Source organism: Peromyscus maniculatus, chromosome 1, assembly GCF_049852395.1.
Source record: "Peromyscus maniculatus bairdii isolate BWxNUB_F1_BW_parent chromosome 1, HU_Pman_BW_mat_3.1, whole genome shotgun sequence".
Classification (NCBI taxonomy): Eukaryota; Metazoa; Chordata; class Mammalia; order Rodentia; family Cricetidae; genus Peromyscus; species Peromyscus maniculatus.
In genome coordinates this window covers 100,305,488-100,321,148 of record NC_134852.1, presented here as the reverse complement: position 1 = coordinate 100,321,148, position 15,661 = coordinate 100,305,488, and the positions used below count along the sequence as shown (strand labels likewise).

The 15,661-nt window shown below is 36.7% G+C and overlaps 1 protein-coding gene across 6 annotated transcripts in view; it reads left to right on the top strand.

The window, feature by feature from the left end:
* Tmem135 (transmembrane protein 135) overlaps window positions 1–15,661 on the top strand; it is a 202,108-nt gene that overhangs the window by 80,000 nt on the left and 106,447 nt on the right. For 4 of the 6 annotated variants that reach the window (XM_006988755.4, XM_042279081.2, XM_076546786.1 and 1 more), the window contains one exon: window positions 3,911–3,976. The exons of the other annotated variants lie outside the window; for them this stretch is intronic. In XM_006988755.4, the coding sequence (XP_006988817.1) occupies window positions 3,911–3,976 (66 nt within the window). The remainder of the gene's footprint in view (window positions 1–3,910; window positions 3,977–15,661) is intronic. 6 annotated transcript variants of the gene reach the window in all.

Genomic DNA, 15,661 nt, shown 5'->3' with positions numbered 1-15,661 from the left:
CAGTTCCGGCTGTCTCTCGACCATTGCCAGCAGTCTATTGTGGGGGTAGCTTTGTGGATTTCTGTGGGCCTCTCTAGCACTTTGTTTCTTCCTTTTCTCATGTGGTCTTTATTTACCATGGTCTCCTATTCCTTGTTCTCCCTCTCTGTTCTTGATCCAGCTGGGATCTCCCGCTCCCACAGGCTCTCTTTCCCTCGACCCTCGCCCTTCATTACTCCCACTCATGTCCAGGTTGTTCATGTAGATCTCAGCCATTTTTCCATCATTGGGCGATCCTCGTGTCTGTCAGTAACTCATCATAAATTACTAAATGGAATTATTTGTAGTATTTACATAAGATAAAAGTGCTTAAAAAATTTAACTATGAAAACTATAAAACATTAAATAGAAAATTCTGAAAATATAATATGTTGACAATATTGTTAAATTTTTCTGTTATTACTTTTGTTCATCTCTTACCATGCCTAATTTAAAAATTATACATTTCCATAAAAATGTATGAAAACATTTTATGTGTGTTTGTATATATGGCATGACACTATCTATAATTTCAGCTGTCCTCTAGGGACTTAGGACATATCCTTCCCCTAGATGGAGACTACCATATGGATATGGAGAAATATTAGAATGTCAAGGATAAAGAAAATCCCCAAAGATTACTGCTTTTCTTCACCATGCATTTCTAGAGATGCTTTTGACACACTCACATGCACACACAGGCCCACACACTCAAGTCTTGAACTTAGAATTTATTACATCTAGGTTTTATGAGACTTGGATCACTTATCTAACATTCTTCTTAAAAAGCAGCCTTTTTGATAATGTTTTTAAACAGGAATTTGTACGTATGTACCCCCCACACGCTCACATAGGAAATGTCAAATGAATGCTTAGTATTAATCATCCTAGGTGGAATGAAAACTCTGGGAGTGAGACATTTTCTAAAAGTTTGTTGTGAGGTAGTTACAAGTACTGACAGTCTTCTATCTCAGCCCTTTCCCCTCCCACACTTGTTAGCACTTGCTTAGATGCAAGTAAAATCAAACCCTGTAGTAGAGGTCAGAAGTTGCATACTCTGGTGCTTTTCAGTTGAAACAAGAGCGGCACAGAATCCTTAAAACATTGGTGGGAGGAGGTGGTAAATCAGTTCATTTGAATCCTAAAGACAAGGTAAAGAAAAAGAATTTCGTCTTCAAGTCATATTTCCCTAGATAGCTCTCCCTTTTATCTGTGGTTTGAGACATAAAAGTAATTTGATCTGGTTTTGCAAAACCATTGTTTACTTTTATCTCAAGTGATCGCTTACTACATCCTCCTTTTCCTGTTTCCTCTATGAAAATCACCTTACTGAATTGTGTCTGGTTTTAACAAACTGGAAGATATATGGCACACTGTGGCATGCACATCACTGAGAGTAGAATCAAAACATGGCCGTCACTGGTGACAGTTTTACAAGTAGATCTTTCAGCTCGCTTTATGTGCCTCAGTAAAATCTACCGGTGAACTCATTGACGTGTACTTTGGAGTATGTGAATAGCTCAGCTTCTTCCCAAATAATGGGTCTGTTTTGAATCTCTTATCAAATTTTTTTGAGATTGTGCTACATTTTCAAAACTTAGCAGACTGTCCTAAAATATTTTAGTTTTTAAATTTTTCTGTGACCATGCTTGAACATCAGCTCCGAAGCCTACCAGCTCTATGTGTGTTGGCTTGTGCTTAGGAACTCTAAGGATTGTGACCTCTCATTTAGACAACTTCAGAAAAAAAAAGTTTTTATTTACAAATTGCATCCTATACTTTAGCAGCTAAGTCCAATTGAGGGTCTTCCCCATTTTCCCATATGCCCCGTATATAGACTTGCTTTGCCTTGACAATTTCTAAACTGTCTATCTTTTTATTGTTGTAACTCTAGATTTATTACAACAAAAATGCATGTTTTCCAGTCTTTACTGGACTTCATACTTCTGGCCGCCTCTCTTTCATCTCCTTGTTTTTCCTTTGCATATATTACATGCTGTCCCCACTGCCGTAATGTCTGTATTTCTGTCATTCTCACAAGATTATTCTAGTTCTTAATTCATAGAGGAAAGAGGAACAAAGTGGATTGGATAAAGCAGAGTCCTGGGGGAGTAGGAGGGGGAGAGCTTAGTTTTATTTATGTCCTTTCCTTTTAGCATTATTTATAGATTGCTGTGCACACTTGTAACCCATCCTCTGTAGGATCATTCTTGCCCATTCTCCTTTCCTTATCCTCTGTAGGATCATTCTTGCCCATTCTCCTTTCCCCTTCTAATGTAGGATCATTCTTGCCCATTCTCCTTTCCCCTTCTAATGTAGGATCATTCATGCCCATTTTCCTTTTCCCCATCCTCTGTAGGATCATTCTTGCCCATTCTCCCTTTCCCCATCCTCTGTAGGATCATTCTTGCCCATTCTTCTTTTCCTCCCTCTGTTCCTCCTTCCTTTCTGGCCACCAATTCCTACCTGACCACTAAAAACTCAAGATGCATATCTTAAAAAATATTTTTTAATTCCCTTTCTCATCTGTAATTTTTTTCCCCTTTTCTCATCTGTAATTCTAGCTCTAATTCAGTCTCTTTCCTTACCTTTTTAGTCAAACATTTTATCATGGATACCATTTCACAGTCTTGTTCCCATATACACGGAGGAAGTTAAATTGTGAGACAATTGACATTGTTTTGAAAATTGCTCACTGATGATAAGATCACTTCTTTGAAAGTTAAACAAAAACCTTAAATTTATGTGTATATAAATCAATTGCACAGGACTTAAACAAATAGGAAGCTGCATCTTTTCTTTCAGGGACACCTGCGGGCAGCTTTTCATGTACATTGCTATCATTATTATTGTTTTGGCTTTTTGATACTCATGCCTTGGCCTTCTGAGCATTGGCATTGCATTGTGGGTGTTCACCATCATGTACATATTTGCTCTTCTTCATTCATTATGAATACTATTGTCTTTGCACTAAAAAAAGATGGGAATTTGGTTAAGGTGTTCATATCATAGTAAACACAAATTGTGGTTAAATTAGTATTTAATATTTACAGGATCCTATTCAAATGTACTTTGTAACTATTATTTATAACTGAGCCAGTCTACAGTTTTTTTCCTCTCACCGATACTTAGAAACTTCAAATGAGTTTTAGGCTTTCTCTGTAAAATAAAGTTATTGGAATTTTATAGGGATTAAATCTCTATATCACTTTGGATAGTACTGATATCTTAGTACTAAGTCTTCCAAACCTGGGAGCAGAAAATGTTTTTGTATTTATTTGCATCTTAAACTTTCTTCCAGCAGTATTTTCTTGTTCATAGTGGACACTTGGTTTTTCTTTCTTTCTTTTTTTTTTTAAAATTCCATTATTAAATTCTTTTGCTAAAACTTTTCTTTTTAATGCCTTCGTAAATGAAATTGTTTTCTTAATATCCTTTCATGATTTTTTCTAGCTGGTAGAGATCAATGACTGTTATCTCTGACATTTCTAAATTACTATACTTCCGCCTTGTATTTTAGAGCAGATAATTGGTTTGAATGAATTCATTGGAAAATAACATTCAGAATAGCCAGCAACTTCTAAATTGAATACAAATGTCGAATTTTGCTAAGATTAAACTTATCTGAATGAATGTATTTGATATGCTGGCACAGAAGGACCCAGCATGTCAGTAGCTTTAAGGAACACTTCACATGAGCTCTTCAAAATTAGAAGCCTGAAAACTGTGTTCTGGGGACAATTTAAAACTTGTCACTCTTTTTGTGTCTTAAACTTTTTTTCTTGACAGTACTAGGTGTGTTATAGTGTTGGCATTTTACAGTTTTGGGTGAGATATATAGTTGTGTACACATCATACATTTAGTTATTTCTACTTTTTTATTTATTCACAGGCCACAGAAACACTATTTAGAATGGGTGTTGCAAGAGGAACGATCACAACATTAAGAAACGGAGAAGTAAGATGAGAATCTTGATATAGTTATTATTTGTTAATTCATGGTTTTCAATGTCTGCAACATATACTATGGGGAATTCGGTGATGCTTTGTGTAACAAGGAAATACTTGATGGACACAAAACAACATTGACTGTACTTGATGTTCACCTCCATTGACATTTATACTTATTGGAACCAGAACTGAGGTTGAAAATGAATTGCTGAGTGATTTAATCTCTGGTTCCTAATTTCTTTTACTTTTAAGAGAAAATGACAGCTCTTTAATAATAACTTGTACATAGACATTTCAGTGAAAAGATCCTTTGTCATTTATGGTTCCTTTTTATGTTGTGCAGAGCTGGTACTTATTTCCTAGGATAAAATTTAAAGTATTTAGTCTTTTTTCACTGACAGAGAAAAGTGGGAGAGGGAGAAGTGTGTTTGTTTTGTCTTATTGAGTCAACTCAGTTAAGTTGTAGGCCATACATTTTGATGTTTCTAAATGTCCCTGTCAATTAAAAATATTTTATCACATGAAATAAATTTCCACTCAAAAATTAATATCCTTCCTCACTAAGACATATTTAGGTTCCCGGTGAATGTAATATTTTGTTGCTGTGATTCTTTCTATTGTACTGGTAAATGACTCTTAATGATCAAATACAGTGCTACTTGTCTTAGAATTAAATCCTTGTTATTTATTTTAACACTTGTAATTAAGTAGCCTCAGTTTTTAACAATAGAATTGGCAGGGTAATTGGAATTATATACCTGTATGATTATAATTTGGATTGGCTTGTGTGTTTTCTCACTAGGCACAACCATGATATCACCCATTTAAAAAGCCATGTGTTCTTAAATATTTAATTATGTGTTGGCAAATGACTATATAATTTTAATATAAGGGGAAATACTTAGTTAGGAAATTTATCTGCCTAGAAAGCCTGACACTGAATTTCAGATTTTATGAATTACTGTCAGAGGGGAAAATGAACTTTTGCCCTTTATCTCCTGTTATATAGGAAGGCTTTATAAGCAATCATTTGAGTGTGTCAGTATACACTGGGTATATGACTTTACTTTACTGAATGGGCAGGAGCTAATATGCTGGGTTCCAGCCATTCTTCCCTTCTTACTGGGAGTTACTACACATGATCAACCTGGATTACAGTTGGACCATTGCTTAAGCATTCTGGCCTTCTGTTCTTAAAGCCAGTAAGATACACTTTAAATGACACATTCCATTTTGAGAACTCCAAAAATGTATGGAATAAAGTATGCAGAGGAGTGCTACAGTATGTTTTCAAAGCTCCATGGTAACTCTATATGGGAGAAATTATATTGGTCATATTACAGACACACAGAGACTTAGTGAAGTTAGGTGTTTTGCCTCAGGTCAAATAGCTAGGAAACAGGAGCTTGTATTGGAACCACAGTCTCTAAAACCCATGTTTTGCCCCATATAATTTGTTTCAGTATGATTCCTGTAGACAAGAATTTTTAATCACTAGTGGTCTGATTTGAATATTAAAATTGTATTATTGCTAAAACTTCTAAGATTAATCAGCAAATGGTTTTATATATTCTAAATCATTACTATTCATGTGTTTAGAAAAAGATGTGGCTTAACATAAATAGAAAAACAACATATTTACTCCTTATACATGTGTTAGCTCATTGAACACCCTTCCATGGTGAATTCTTTGTCAAACCTGTAGTGGCTTCTGGATTTAATCATATAACTTATAAGTCAGCTCATTTTCTGGGTAGGCTTTTATCAGTGTGCTTGTTTATTTGAATGGCGGAGTTTATTCATATTAGTAAATAGTTATGGGCTCAAAAATGAAACTTTTGATAATTCTTCAAGAAAGATGTAATCCTGTATTCTACCATTCATTTGTGAGTGGCTGTAAGATGAAAACCATACTGTGTTAAAGATGGTTACATTCTTAAATTTATATTTTTAAAGAATTACCTATTTTTTTTATAACTTGGGATGAAAATAAAGCAGGAATTGTATTTTATATGATTGTTAAAACATTTTTAAAGCTTTATGGTATTTATTGTGTATGTTGGGGTGCAGTATGCTGCAGCAAACATGTATGCAGGGAGCATGTGAATGACAGAGACCAACTTTGTGGGGTTTGTTGTTTCGTTTCACATTTATGTGGGGACTGAACTCAGGCTTGCACAGGAAGTGCCTTTACCTGCTGGGCCATCTGATCAGCCTTCATATGATCATTCTTAAAGTTCTGAAAGGAAATAGTTAAATGATTGGCTACCACAGGGGGTTCAGATGTCAAACTCTTAGTTTTAGTTAAATGCTTAAACTCTGTTGGTTAGCTGGTACCATATATCCAGTCCTTAATTAAATGATAGGGTATCACTCTGAGCAGGTAGGGAACAAGCGTAATGATTGTCTATAGCCATGCTGAATTGATTAATCTATTGTGGCTCTATTAATTTTTTTACAGTTGTTTACATTTTCAAAAGTTTAGCTATTTAATTTAAACTTTCACCGTTGAAGACTTTTTTTGGCATTACATTTGGAATATTGGAGGGATTTCATGAAGAGAAAGAAGACTTATTCTTTCTCTTCTATTTAGGAGGCATTTATTGAGCACTCTGTATGTCTGACATTGTTTTAGGTACCTGCCATCTGCCAGTGACCAGAGTTGGGCAATAGGCCTGCCCTTGGGGAGTATGCATGCTAACCTAGCAATAACTTGTTTTTATTAGGGAGGAACATTCAAGCATACAAAGTGATCAGGAAGTAGCCAGTTACCAAACTTCGAAATCAGGTGTAAGCAAGTGTGTGGTGTGCAGGGATAAGTATTTAGATCACAGTGGGGTTCAGTTGGTGATATGCCAAGGAGCTGCATCTTAGACGGTGCGTTTATGAAATGCACGAGCAGGACTGAAGGTGAAGATATCAAAAGGTGAGAGAGAAGACACAAAGAAGCAAGGCGGAGAGCTACAGAGACCACTGGGGCCACATAACGTTAATTGGTGAATCAAGAGAGAATATGAGAAGAGAATGAATGTTTGCTGAAGTAATATTTGTTGAGGGTTTATATTCTAGGCACATTATAGTTAATCTCACTTATACACCAAACAGTGTTTCCTACAAAACGTTACTGGGAGAAATGGGAGAGGACACAGATACACTAATATTGATGTATTTGGGAGCCAGTATTGTTAAAACAGCTATAATACTAGTGCTCCCCAAAGCATTCCACAGTTTTAATGAAATATCCATATACCAATAACATTCTTCAGAAAACTAGAACAAACAAAATGAAACAAAACAAAAAACCCTAAAATACAGTTGAAGCCCTAGAAAACTCTGAGGACCAAAGCTTTCTTGAGTGGAATGAACAAAGCAGGAGACATTGTACTACTTGGCTTCAAATATGCTGCAAAGCTGTACTCATCAAAACAACATATTATTGGCATAAAAAAAGATACGTACACCAATGAAGGGAGAGCCTGAAAATAAATCCACAAGTCTATAGCCAGTTGATTTTTTACAAGGATGTGAGTGATATACACTGTAAAAAGGACAGAATTTTAAAAAATGGATGCTGAAATAATTAGGTATTCACTTGCAGAAAAAAATGAACCTAGGCTACTATTTCTCACCAGTTATAAGAATCAAATCAAAGTAGAATAAAGACTTTATTTAAGCCTCCAAGCTACAAAAGTCTTGGGATCCATAAGGAACTCTAGAATCAGAAGAGCATATCAACTTGGGCAGCATAGTGAAGTCCTGTCCAGGGGATAAACCAACAAAAACTTAGAAAGAAAATATACCATGAGTACTAGTGAAAATGTGGCAGAAATGAATCCTACACAGGTAGGAAAGTAGATTACTATAAACACCATGGCAAGCACTACAGAGGTGCCTCCAAAAAAATGACATGACCCAGCAGTCATATTCCTTGCTATATAGCTAAGGCAAATCAAAGCGGTATGTGGAAGGGTCAAGTGCATCTCATCTGCGTGCTCACAGAAGCACTCTGTAAGAATCAACAAATGGAATCCACCTAAGTTCACACCTGCTAATGAGTGGATGAGAGATCAGTGGTCTATATATACCAAGGAATAATATTTGATCATGAAAATCAAGGAAATCCCGTCAATTGTGACAATATGAATAGAATTGGAGATGATTATGTTAAGTGAAATACTAGACACGGAAAGATGAATACCACATGTGCCTTACTCATATTTAATGTTAAAAGTTGATCATCCAGAAACTGAGATAGAATGGTGGTTGCTAGAGGGGAGAGGACTAGTGAAGAGGCAAGAATGGGGAAGTTTGAACAATGGAGACTAAACTACATAAAAATAAGAATTTCTGGAGCACTGATGCACAGTAGTGTGGCTATTGGTAACAGTAATATACTGTATATTTAAAAAAGCTGTAAGAATCTTAAAAGTCATTACCATAGAAAATGATTAATGTTTGAGAGGAGATGGATATTTAATCTGATTTAAAAATTAGACAATGCAGTCATGTATTAAAACATTATATGGCTTACCCTTTTTACTATGTGCAATTTTAAATTTTTGATATCAGTCAAGGATTAGAAGAAAAAATATCAATTTTATGCACTTAGCACTATTATTTTTGAAAAGGAGAACTTTGAGGTTACAAAAAAAGAAATAAACCCTCACATTTTCTTGAGAATTTCCTCTATATAGACTTTATATATAGACTATGTATAGATTTTCTCTATCTAGACTATATACATACCTTGAGCTCCCAGTACAGGAATTAGTACCCTGTTTCCCTTGCTGGCTAGGCAGCCTCTTGTCCTGAAAAACCTGCACTTGAATATAACTAGTTTCTCTTTCTGGCTTGGGATAATGTACTTGATTTCTTACAATTGGGATTCAGCATTTGGAAAATGTGGATTAGATAGGCTTTAAGGTCCTGGATAGCTTTAACATATAGGAAGAGGCGTATGTCCTGTCTGTCCAGTACTTTAAAGTTGACTTGCCCATGCATGAGAATCACTGTGAAGTGCTATAAAATGATGTGGTTGGACTAGTCTAGTATATACATCCTATTTTTAAATGGTGACTCATTTCAGTGCATAGCTGCTTCTCTAAAACATCCTGATGTCTTTCATTTTTTATTTTTTGAACTTAAGGAAGTTTGAGTAAGATGATATAAAGGAATAATGAGCTACAACATGTATTTTAAAGCTTTCCTATGTAAACTGGAATGCAGCAGCATGGTCTGTTGCTGTTTCACAAGGTGCTTATGGAGTCTGACCCCGAATCTACTTGTGCCGTATGTCTTAGTGTCCTTTCCTGTGGCCGTGATAAAATGCCCTGGCAAAAGCAACTTAAGAGAGAAAGGATTTATTTGACCTCTGACTCCAGAGTATGGTCCATTGTTGCATGGAAGTTGAGGGAGCAGGGACTTGAATGGCTGGTTGCGTCTCATCCACAGTCAATGGGAGAGAGCAGCTGATTAATACATTCATGCCAGTGTTCAGCTCCCTATCCCCGTTCATTCAGTGCATTGTGCAGCCCATGAAATGGTGCTGCTCACTTAAACCCGTTTAAGAAAATCCGTAGAAGATGTGCCCACAGGCCAGCCTAATCTAGACAGTCCCTCATGAGGCCTCCTTCTCAGTGATTTCAGATTGTCATGTTAACAATTAGAAACAAGCACCACAGCACTGTAAGGTGATAGTTATTCAGAGCCTTTCCTTTGCAACGTTCTAGGAGCCTGACTTTAATGAATGTAGAATATTTAGCTTTAGAGTAGGTACAACAGTGAGGGTCAGAATTCCTTGGTTATAGAAGTGTTTTGTTGAGGCAGGTGCCTGATAAAGCATAGGGATCTGAGTGTGTCTGAAGGACAGGTTATAGATGGATGTACCCAGAGCTTCTGTGGCAAGTGCTGTCTTGTTTTAGTTCAAGAGAAAGAGTAATATAAATATCTTTATTATTGATATTTCATGTTTAAATGTTAGTATTGTGTACTTCAAAGATTCCGTGCTAGGATCCACATGAGAGGGAACTCGCTGCATTTGTATTTCTGAATCTGGGTTACCTCACTGAGATATTTTCCAGTTCCATTCATTTACCTGCAAATTTCATGATTCATTTTTCTTCACAGCTGAATAGAATTCCATTGTGTATATGTACTACATTTTCATTATGTATGTCCTAGCTACTGTGAAGAGAACAGCAGGGAACATGACTGACTGAACAAGTATCTCTGTAGTAAGCTATTGAATCCTTTGGGTGTGTGCCAAGGAATGGTATAGCTGGGTCACATGGTAGATCTATTTTTAGCTGTTGGCGAATTCTTCTCATTGATTTCCATAGTGGCTGCATCAGTTGGCATTCTCACTAGCAATGGATGATGTTTCCCCTTTCCTGGCATCCTCTCCAGCATCTGTTGTCAGTTGTTTTCTTAATCTTAACCATTATGACTGGCGTAAGACAAAACCTCACAAGTCCAAAGAAGTAACACAGTGTTAGTATTCCAGGCAGGGCTGGCTTTGAGGTCTGATGGCAGAAGAATGGCAATAACTGGAAGCAGGTATTTATTGAAGAACTTCTTAGGCAGATGTAGCCTATGGCACTGCAGTAATAGCAGTGTCTCCTCCTTTCTTCTTCCGAATAACCAAGTGTGCTTGTAAGGTCCTCAGTGCTTTTACGTTACAAACAACAGCAGCTTAATGCTTCAAGGATACTTCAGAGTCCACGAGTTGAGCCTATAACTTGTCACATAGAACCTTTACATTCAGGGTCTTCTGTGAATAAAGATAAAAAACATTGTGTCTTGAACTGTGAGAAATCAGATATGTGTATCTAAGGCATGGACTCGTTGCAATGCATAGCTGCTTCTCTAAAATGTCTGGTATGAACTAAATGTAGTAGATTTGTTGTATGCTAAATCATAATTATTTTATTTTAGTTATGTGGAGATCTTGCAGTAATTTTTCACAGTATGTAAGTTGAGAGTTGATAGTGACAGAGTTTAAGTGATTTGATCCATACCTTTGCTAACAATGGTGCTCTGCTCCTGAGTGGTTGGTCACTTTGAAAGTCATGCTATTTAGATTGGCATATACTGTGCTACATGCAATATGTCTTCAGTTACAAAGTTCCTATAATTACTCAACCAAATCCTGCTGATCATATCTTTGTTTTTATACAAGTAATAAACACGTCAGGAAGTGCTTGTCAGGAAGTGCTTGACAGAAGAAAAACTGACATGTAGAGAGTGGTGTACACAGAAGAGGGTAAAGTTACTGCATGTTGAGTAGCCAGTTCTTCTGATAAGTGCAAATGGTTGGCCAAAGGTCCCATTGAGGTGAGAGGCTGGCCTTACATGCAGGCCTTTGATTGATCCAACAAAGAAAACTGGACAGCCAGTTTTGCAACAGAACCTTTGATGTGTGTGTAAATATGTATATAAAACAGGAATAAAGTATTAAGATATTATACATTTGTCCACTGACATGGAAATAATATTTTCCGTAATTTCATTAGTTTTCTCTCATGTACCTGTATCTTCCAAGAAAAGAAAATTAAATATAAGAATTCTGACCTTTTTTTTATAATGTTCTCAAATAACTTAGTCATGATGATTCTTCTTTTCTTCCAGACTGATTTCCAATTTATTTTTTGACGAGCTGTACATAATTTATTAACTTTTATAAAAAAGAAGTTATAATTTTTGACAGCATCCAAAGAATGACAGATGAAATAAATATAGGTCGTGGTCAAGGGACTATACATAATGAGCAAGAGATACTCTGCAGAGAATCCCCAAACCTCTCTCTATAATTTATTGGGAATAAGTGAGTCTTAATTGCAAAAGAGAAAGTTTGAGGTCAGTGGCGTCTGCTGGTCATCATATCTGGGTGATGAAGTGTTAGAAGGGCGTCAGTGAAGGTATGGAGTTCTAGCTAGTTATGTAGAACACAAACCTTGTTGTCAGCAGTTTGCATGGGATAGGCACTGAATGTCTTCACTTGGTGACTTGTCTAATGTACTGATCTTTTCTTTACTTCTCCAACAATATTATATTGAGTAAGTGGTTAGAATTTCACAGTTTCACCACCCCTGCCAGACAGTGTATGGTGCCTGTCAGAATTATGTCAAACATTAAATTTAGATCTTGAATTTTCTTGTCAGACATTTTACTTTTTTTTTCATTTAAACTAATATAAATAACTCATAACCCATCAAGTTATATTCAGTGACTTCTCTTTCTACAGTAAATGCATAGAGTTTATTTAGAAAACTTTGGTTCAGGGAAGTCCAAGGATGGAACACAGTTGGTAAAGAGAAAGTATTTAAAATGTATGTGAGTGTGGCTTTGTATACTGAAGTAATGCCCCCTGCTCCCTATTTCTCCACATTTGCCCAGGTTCTCTGAGATTCCTGGGCTCCAGTGACCTTGCTGCTCTAGCCATCTGAGTAAGCTGAGGTTGCAGGTGCCAGACACCATACTCATCTTTATTTTATAAAATACTCCTATTTGCTTAATTAAACCAAACTGTGTTTTTGATTTAAACATAAAAATAAATGTCTTACACTTTTTTTTTTTAAACCTAAGCCATATCTGACCAGCTATCAAGTAGTTAGGTTTTACTTCTCAGAAGTTGGAAGGATTCTTAAGATAATATCAGCTTGTTTCTAATACCAGCTTTAGGCCAGGAGACTAATAATTTCCACATGGGTAAAGCTAGTCCAAATTATTTCCCCTGAGCCAGCCACCCTCTAAACTTAAACTTGAATACATGTATAAGTAAATATGGTTGTAAACATTAAAACATGCAGGCTTTGTTTTAAAGTTCAGTTATTTGGGTATTCAGAAAAGTTCCCTTTGTACAAGTGTACAAAGGAAATAATTTTGCATGTAATATTAGAATGAGTTCAGCAGTAGTAATTAAACTTTTTGACTTATAGAAATACATGTTTATCTAGATATGATTTTTACAATTTTGTGTGCATATATTTTTTTCTATTGATTCTTACCTTTGTCTTCAGTAGATGAAGTTGTATGTAGTGGCAAGTACTGTGTGATATGCCAGGGTAGGCAGATCAGAAAACAGATGTAGATTTGATAGTAAAGAGGTGCCCTTAATTTCAGACAGAAAATTATACAGACTTCCCATGACTTAGATGTATGTGAGATCAAAGCTTATGAGAAAGATTGTTTAGGTAGCTTGAATTGATGATGCAATGTTCAAAATGCTTGGATTCATGACTTTGACTGTGCTGGCTTTAGCACAGTAGCTGGAAGTTAGATTATAGTTGTCTGGGGAGATCATGAGAGTGGGGAGGATGAGTAGACATTGGGCAGTCTCTTTTCCGGGAGGCAACTTCTGGAAGAGAATGAAAGGCAGATAGCAAAAGAGGAAGGGAGCATGGGTTAAAAATCAAACACAAAGTCCCAGATATAATGTTCCCCTTTTCCTTTGCCTATTACTTGACATGATACACCAACAATTTCTGAATATAAATTTGCTGGATATGTATGTGTGTTTGTGGTTTTAATTTGTGTGTGTGTGTGTGTGTGTGTGTGTGTGTGTGTGTGTCTTAGGGTTTCTATTACTATGAAGAGACACCATGACCATGGCAACTCTTAGAAAGAAAAACATTTCATTGGGAACTGAACTCACTTATTGTTCTAGTCCTTTATCAACCAGGGCGAGAAGCATGGTAGCATGCAGGCAGACATCGTGCTGGAGAATGAGCTACATCTTGATCTATAGGCAGCAGAAGTGAATGCCACACTAGGCCTAGCCTGAACGTCTGAGACCTCAAAGCCTGGCCCCACAGAGAAATACTTCCTCCAACAAGGCCACACCTAACAGTGCCACTCTCTATGGGCCAAGCATTCAAACACGAGTTTATGGGGCTATTCCTATTCAAACCACCATAATATGTTTATGTGTAATAGTACTTCTGATGTAGCTGATGGGGATTGCCAGAGCATCAACTGTCTGAACATGGAAAGAATAATCCCAATCAATCTTGAATTCCTTGAGATTGTACAGATGTGTAGGACTTTGTCTAAGCCCAGAGTTTCCTGTGTCAAACCGCTTTACCACCGTTTCCCCACTTTGTCCTAAAATATAAATGTGGGCATAGTTCATTCTGCATGTGTGGAGCTGGTGATCTGATTCAACAGTGCTAGTTTTTTCATATTATATGGGGTGTTCTCGTAGTAAAACTTCATTTATTTCTGTTTTTTTTTTTTTTTGGTGATTATAGTATATATTAAATACCTGTTGTTCATTCTGAGACTATAGAAAGATGAAATGTGATGAGCACAACTTTTTAGCCTCATGTAATCTTGGAAGCTCGATTAGATTTTACAAATGGATTTACTAATTATGACACAGTAGAAATTACCTTCTTTGAAAGTGTACAATATAATGACTCTTAAATTTTAATATATTTTTTGAGAATTTCATAATAATACAGTATATTTCAATCATATTTGCCCCAAACTTCTCCTAACTCCTAACAGATTCACTTCCCACCTCCCCACTTCTTCTCAATTTTGTGTGTTTACTTTATAACCCATTGAGTTACCCATATGCTTATGGGTATGGGACCATTCAGTGGAGTATGGTCAACCTACCAGGGACAATACTCTTAAAGAAGGCTGACTCTCCCTAACCCAGAGACCATCAACTGTCATTAGCTCCTCAGTTAGGGGTAGAGGTCTGTAAGCCCATCCCATTCCATGTCCAAATGTTGCCTGGCTTCATCTTGTGCGTCATCACTGCTGTGAGTTCAGCAATGCTGCCATCTTGTCCTGAAGGTATTGTTTTAGGCTGGTCTTCTTCAGCTTCTGGCTCTTGTAATCTTTCAGTCTCTTCCTCTCTGGTCCCTGAGCCTTGGGAGTTGGTAGAGTGATAGAGATGTCCTACTATGGCCAAACACTCCAATGACACTTATTTTCTGCACTTTGACCAGTTAATCTGGAGTTTCTGCATTAATCACTATCCACTACATAAGGAAAATTCTCTGATAAGGTCTGAAAGTTGTGGACTCTCGGTATATATTTAGAGGACAGTTTTCTTTGCCCATTACGTAAAATAATAGTAGCAGATTCACTCCTAGGGCCTATGATCTTCCCAACCATGGGTTCTTGGCCTGATTGATGGTGCCTGGTATGTGTTTTCTCCCATGGACCCTGTCTTATGTCCAAGCAGGAAGTGGTTTCTTATTTTACAATATTCATGCAACTTTGGCACTCATGAGCATTTACCATCTCAGTCATTATTGTGGCTCATAGAGTTCAAGCTGGGTAAGACTGTTAATGACTATCCCTAGCTCCTAAGCCTACACAGCACCTTCTGGTACTATGAAATCTAGTTAGTAAATAAGCCTCCTGGTCATAAGAGTTTGATTTCTCTATGTCCCATGACCAAAGTGTGTGGTGTCTTTAGCAACAGAACAATAAAGTTCTAGTAGGCAACCAAGAATGGTGGCAATAGCCAGTATCGTTTTGGGAATCTCTGGGACACCCTTAACCAACAACTTTAGACGAAATATTCTACACCTGGTATTGGGCTTTTTATTTGCCACCCTATCGTTTCTGAGAGGAACGTTATCCCTTGAGTAGGATAAGTCCAGTTAAACTTCTATATGAAATATATATGATGCTTATGAATAATAGGCTTGCATATGTCCTGTAAAATCATCCT